The 7,041-nt window shown below is 37.7% G+C and overlaps 1 protein-coding gene across 1 annotated transcript; it reads right to left on the bottom strand.

Moving 5' to 3' along the window:
* Positions 1-321: 321 nt before the first annotated feature.
* On the bottom strand, positions 322-5,781 carry wdr82 (WD repeat domain 82). Its single transcript, XM_083938678.1, has 9 exons — positions 5,416-5,781; positions 4,298-4,395; positions 3,663-3,729; positions 3,459-3,558; positions 3,234-3,350; positions 2,987-3,142; positions 2,672-2,741; positions 1,770-1,912; positions 322-482 (listed from the first exon to the last, which is right to left on the bottom strand). Exons 1-9 carry the CDS (start codon positions 5,574-5,576, stop codon positions 453-455), a joined length of 942 nt encoding a protein of 313 aa, XP_083794804.1. The 5' UTR covers positions 5,577-5,781; the 3' UTR covers positions 322-452.
* Between the last annotated feature and the right edge of the window lie 1,260 nt (positions 5,782-7,041).

Below are 7,041 nucleotides of genomic sequence, written 5' to 3'. Positions count from 1 at the left end.
AGTATTTTCCAAACTGTCAAGACTTTGGATAAACCCAGTACATAAATATGATTAATATAGAAAAGATGCTGTATAAAAATGTACTATATCAAACTGAGGTTTCGGACATTTTAAACTGACCTTCTCAAATGATACCAAAATGAATCAGGACAAAAGTATAAAAGACATTTCAGTAGGTTTGAATGGATTCATTCATTACGTATGTTGAAATAAAATGTTGGTTGATTCAGATAAACATTACTTGGAACACTTTCAATGCCTTGTGTAATATGCATGTACACCCAACAATACACAATAATAACATAAAAAACAGCATTTTACCAAGAAACAGTTTAATGTTAAATAGAAATATAAAAAGAATAGACAAACGATCTATTCCTAAAAATTACTTATTTACAAATGAATAGGCCACACTTCCCCTGCTGTTCACTTTGGCCTTCACTCTGTCATCATCAGTCATCGATGGTCGGGAGCCAGAAAGCCTGAAAGACAAGAAAACATTCAAAATGTTTTGTCACATTGGAACCACTTTCTGTGTGCTGGTGTTTTTTATGTGTGTTTGTGTGTTGTTCATAAAAGATGAGGTTTCAGTTTATTTCTTAACCAAAAGAAGACAGTATATCTAATATACTTTCACGTCATCTTGGTTTGTATTTTCCTGTCTGCAGACAGCGGAAAATTAATTGAACTCTGAACTGAACAACATGACAAGTTCAGTCACTCACACGCAACTGTATCACATGTATACAGTTTTAGATCGGAGTCATGTGTGCATCAAGGGTGAAAAAACATAATAACAAAAGTGTAATAATGTGACAGAGACCATGACAATCCATGAAATGCTCAGTTTAGTGACATCACTTTACATAAACGTGTGGTGTTGTCACAATACTGGAATTTCTTACTCTGATACAATACCTTAAAATTTATCGATACTCGTTCCCACAGGAAAAAATCAATGTGACATCACATTTAATGGGCTAACACCATAACAAGGTATGATATTCAACTGGAGTGAATGAGACGAGTGACGAGAAGACAGCACTGTGAGTGAATGAGAGGACGGGGCTAAGTTTGCAAAAGAGTGGTGTGTGTGTGTGTGTGTATGTATCAGAAAGAGCAGCTGGTACCTCTGTATCGATACTGCAGGAAACAAGTGTTAAAACTGAGGCTGTGGCCAAAAATCTTGTATCCCAACACAGGTAATTTCATAACTGCATAACAATATAGCATGTTTTCTGGCAATTAAATAAATAGTCTATATTAAATAACCACATGGTAAAGCATAATTGTTTACTTCTGTGTGAATTAAATACTTGACAAATGAACAATGAGTAGTTTCTCACTTTACAACTTCAGTAGCAAATGAACACAGTGTGCAATGATCAAAACAAGTGTTGACCAAATGACGTCAACATTGCCTTAACGCAGTTCAGACGCCAGTTTTTCGACATTGTGATAGAAAATATATACAATTTTAATATAGTTTAGATGATATATATCTGGGCGTGTCTGAGTTACTGTTCTTGTCCATTTAGACAGTGTAAATGTGTATCACAATACCTCGATATAGGATTTCATCAGAATACAATTTATTTTTACGAAAGACAATAAATTATCATATTGAATTACCACACAGCCTTAATCGAAACTGTTTGACAAGACTATAACATAAACTTAAACGACATGTTAAACTACCTGATGCAGCTTCAAAAGTAATCTCTACAGAAACTGCTTCAGTCCACGTTCACGCCGCCTACCACACTCACCATGTTGGAGCAGGCACTTGCAAACGTCATAAACTTGGGGTTGAACTGCAGGCAGGTAATCGGTCCTGTGTGCTTCCCGTCTAATAAAGCCACCTTCATGCCGCTTTCTGCATTCCACACGTGGATCTTTCCGTCTTCAGAGCCTGTTGCATTTGGACAATCACAAATATATGCCTTTATTTTTCAAAAGAAGGAGCGAATTTCATAGATTGACCTACTGTAACACCACAAAGCATCTTTTATTATTCTTATAACTCATCTTCCTGCAGAATACTTAGATGGGCTCGGTGTTTCCAGTTATGCATTGGTTCCGTTTTGTGTTTTTAAAGTGATTTCAAGAGCGTTGGGGGGATCAAGCTGAGGGAGAAGCAACAGTCTCTCACAGCGCTGTCTGTGTGCGGAGATGAGGACACTGTCTGCATTTACACGAATTATTATTAATTATTATAATTGCCACAAATTAACCTCCTGTTTTTTGCTGCCATTAAGTTTTGTGGAAGGCGGAGGATTTGGCAAGCGGATTACTTTTATCGAGCCTGTGTACAAGCCACCGCCACGACAAACAACGGCAACAAGGGTGGAGAAAATATATTATGACAGAGCGGCAACACTGAGGGCTGATTTAAAACATGTCAGAGAAGGCAACAGCAGCCTCACCGCTGTGTCGCGACTGTATTCTACCAATGGAAAGGAGTTTTTCCGTGTATGAGATATGAGGCTATAATCACTCTATTATAGACTACTAAGTTCAATGATACAAATTTATGAAACCACTTTAAATAAAACCTGTGAGATGAAAAAGATGCTACTGTCGAAAATTGACTTGGGGGCTTTTTATGATTTTCATGGAGCCCTTTGCATGAAATAATGCATGAATCTATTTTCAACACTGAGGAACTTACCGATCATTACAAACTGAGAATCCGGCGTGAATGACCCCTCCAGTGTTACACCTTTACTGTTGTTGTAGCCCTGTGGGTGAATGATTGACAGCATCCATGAGCAATTATCTTGTGCATGTTAGTAATGCAACAGTGAACAATTTGTTAGGTAGTTTCCAGAGCCTCCTTTTTTTTTAAAACATAAAAACAAACTAGCCTCACTCCTCTCATGGGTCACTGACAAGTGTGATTTCACTGACACACCGGCCTGTGTGATTTAGATGTGGAATATGTTTCCTTATGAAGTACTTTGAGTGTCATTGAGTTGTCTCTTACCCCAAAGGAATGGAGAACAGCACCCTTAAAAGCATCTAAGACTCGAAGGGCTCCGCCGTTCGTAGAAAGAAGAATGAGTTTTCCATCATTGCTAAACTTGAGTCCCGTCCACTCGCATGTCCGGTCATACGGCAGCTTGAAGGTTGCAAAAGGACCCTGTTGACAAGAGGTTTCAGTAATGTTTTATTTATATGACATATTAGACACACATACATCAGGAATTGTCTCTTTCACAAACACTTCTTACCTTGTCAAACGACCGTAGATCATAAAGTTTAACCATCTCTGAATTTATTCCTGCAGCAAAAATAAGACCCTCTGGATCAAAGGAGCACACTGGCTTCCCCTGCAGGTGCATCAATCCCTACAATTGACGACAAGAGAAGGTCAATATCAGCTTCGTCCCTCTTTTAGAATTTCATATTACCTATTAGAAGATGCTCAACAAATTATATAAAAATAAGATATTCACCTGGCAGTTAGGTGACCGCAAATCCCATAGTCTGATTGTTTTATCTAATGAACCAGAAATAAATGTGTCGTCTACAGGAGACATGGAGAGGGACGTCACTCTGGGTAAAACAAAACAGAGGAAAACATGAGAACAGAGGAACTTCCAACTCAACACTTTACATAAACTCAAGGTACAGGCAGTCCACATAAATCCAGCCCTCACCGTTTGTTATGTCCAGGGAAATAGCGGATGTATTTGTTGTCATGAAGGGAAAGGTACCGGATAGTATCTAGAAAGAATCGGAACAATAACAAAATGACCATGTAATACATCAGACGTTATCAGAATCAGAGAGAAACAAGGCTGATGTCCAAATGTGAAGTTGATCCCAGGCAGGTCTGATGAGTTGACTCAACCGTGGGCAAGGCAGTCACTTGTACAGTTAGCTCCTGTATGGGGCAGAATCACAGACCCTCAAACTGTACAAACAACTACCTCAGACCAGAGTGAGTAGTGTGTCCCACGATCCAGCAGCGGCCCATAGACGTGTGGTATCCTACACACATCAGTCCAACCAGTAAAACGCACACAGTATATAACCAATATAACAAAAATAAATACTAATGTGATTTAAGCTTATAGTCTTCTCCTGCATTACAGTGAAGCAATCTACTCCTCTGGACATAAAACCGCTTTAGCTCAAATAAGTGCACAACAAATAGTTCAACTTGTTTGATGAATTATTAATAACCAATTTTAAAGAGCACACATATTACATTATCATTCATTACAGTTAAAAAACAAATGGATATTTGAATTGTAGAGGAATTCTGCAATAATATCAGTTATCAACATACCGTCGATTTTGTTGGAGCTGTAGACCACAGTGTTTGCAGCATGTGTGTACCTGATCAGATCCACGCCATACTTTTTGCTGTAGAGCGTCCTCTTGGGTCTGCCATAAATCAGATAATGTGATGAGAAAAGAGAGTGACTAAGCATTTGATTCACTGAATGATATTAACACCAAGCATAAAAATAATCTTGTTGTCATTATTACACAAATACAGAACACATCCAAGTTACAGTCTCACAGCACAGATACTCGCTTTTACTTTAAATATTTATGTTCTGAATACTAAGAGAGCTCAAATACTGTTAGCGCATTACATGATGAGCGTTTGTTTTTTTAACTTGTAAACTTTTCATTGCTTTGGATTTTTGGTATATAAAATTGCTTGTTTTTCCCAGCCCAAACCCCTCAGATTTGCATTCATACAAAATGAAAAAAGCAGCAAATGTTCACAGTTGAGAAACTGGAATCTGCAAATGTTTTCTTTTTTTGACTCAGGTGATTAGTGAATGGTACAAATGTAAAAAAAAAAAAAAAGGTTTAGGATTCACTATACGTGCATCAACTAACCATGCCTATGCTGCCCTACAAAGCCCAGGTGGCATTAAATGGCAACCATTATTCATCATTAATGTGCCAACTTTTCATTTGATGGGACAGTAAACAAACTTAAAAGCCATTTATTTTTGCATTTTTTCATAGTTAATGCACTTGGGCTTTGTTGGGGCAGACTAATTTAAAAGTACATATGAATCAATTATAATTGACGAGTTAGTAGCAGCCCTGTTCCACCACCACTAACAATCACTATTGTCGCTATTATTTGGTTGCAACATTTAAACAGATTAAAGTCTACTTGTAAAAATACATTGGCCAGTTATCATATACCTTACTACCTAATTTAACCTAGGACACTAACAGACACAGTGCCAGAGTGAATATTGCATGTGTTTTTAAACACGCATGGTGCACATTTACAGAAACGATGCACAAACACACAACTGTAACACTTCTAGCTGCTGAGTATGATCGCGGTGCAGCAGGCCCGGGAGCATATCATGTAGCATGTTAGCTTTATCGACAACAACAATAAGGGCAAGATGAAAGTAAAACCATTCTTACTTTCCCTCCTGGCAGTCGTACAAGACTAAGGAGTCGTCGTCGCTGCTGGATATAATCGTTTCTCCGTTCGAGCTGAAGTCGAAACAGTTGATTTTGTCAGAGTTTTCTCGGAACACTTTAGCGACTCTGAAGCTCCGCAGCACATTGTCCGTCAGCTTCATGGCGGCCTCCGTCTGTGTCCGAGGGGAGCACGGCCTCCGTTTACCGTATATCTGCCGACAGTTGTCGCCTGTGAAAGTCAGGGTTTATATACGTGAACTACAACTGTGCGAAAAGCGCCTTTTCTTTTTGTTTTTTACAGAAGTTAGGTCAAAAACCATATACGAAAGCCCGCCTGTGATTCCTCTGAAGGAGGGAAAAGCACCGCCTTCGTTACCACGGGGACGCGATTTCAACATCGGACACGCGCATGGTCAGGGAACCACGCAATATCGCGATAGTTGTTTTTTTCTTTATTGAAAAGAAATTCGTTTACAATATCATGGCATAGCAATAAATACAGAAGTAAATGCTGGAATAAACGAATAAATCAATACATGCATGAAAACATCTATGAATAAATACATGCTGGAATAAATGTATACATGTATATAAATACATGAATGCAGAAATAAATAAACAAATGCAGAAATAAATGAATAAATAAATAGTGAATTAAATAAATACATGGGACCCCCTACGTCATTAACGAATGGACACATAAATCCAGAAATAAATACATCTAGATGAACAAAAATGGTTAGATACATGTAAAGCATTTATTTATTATTTTATGTATTTATTTATAAATGTATTCATGGGTTTATTTATTTCAGCATTTATTTATTTATTTAATCCAGCATTTTCTATTCATTTATTCCTGTATTTATTTATACATTTATCTATGCATTTATTAAGTCTTGAGTCATGTTTAGTCCTCAATAGTATTGGTCATCTATGATCTGCTTAAAAGAAAGCAGTGTAAGAACAGAAAAGAAGAGAATTGATTTGGACATACTGGTCTAAACAGCTCACTTTTTTATAAACAGCAAACATAAAACAGGCATATACACTGTGAGCGGTATGAGGGAGAAGTAAGGCAAATTAATGAACGACTCAGAAAAGAAAAGGTAGTTTAATTAAATATATATTCTACAAAATAATTCCCAGGGTAACTCATTTGTTTGGATAGATGTATGTTGTTTTTATATGATTAGTATTTTATTTGTATTTATCTTTGTTTGGTTTTATTAATATAAGTTATGTTATTTAATTCACACTCTACACCACTTGTCAGCGGTAATGCGCCTAAAAGTTATTTGCAATCTGCCAGGAATCCAGAGAAGAAGAAGAAGCAGCCGCAGAAGAAGAAGAGGCAGCAGCAGAAGAAGAAGAAGCAGCAGCAATAACAGCAGCAGAAGAAGAAGAGGCAGCAGCAATAACAGTAGAAGAAGAAGAGGCAGCAGCAGCAATAACAGCAGAAGAAGAAGAGGCAGCAGCAGCAATAACAGCAGAAGAAGAAGAGGCAGCAGCAGCAATAAAAGCAGAAGAAGAAGAGGCAGCAGCAGCAATAACAGCAGAAGAAGAAGAGGCAGCAGCAGCAATAACAGCAGAAGAAGAAGAGGCAGCAGCAGCAATAAAAGCAGA

This window comes from Echiichthys vipera (assembly GCF_963691815.1).
Source record: "Echiichthys vipera genome assembly, chromosome: X".
Lineage (NCBI taxonomy): Eukaryota > Metazoa > Chordata > Actinopteri > Perciformes > Trachinidae > Echiichthys > Echiichthys vipera.
The sequence above is the reverse complement of the archived record's forward strand: the minus strand, read 5'-3'. Positions and strand labels throughout refer to the sequence as shown.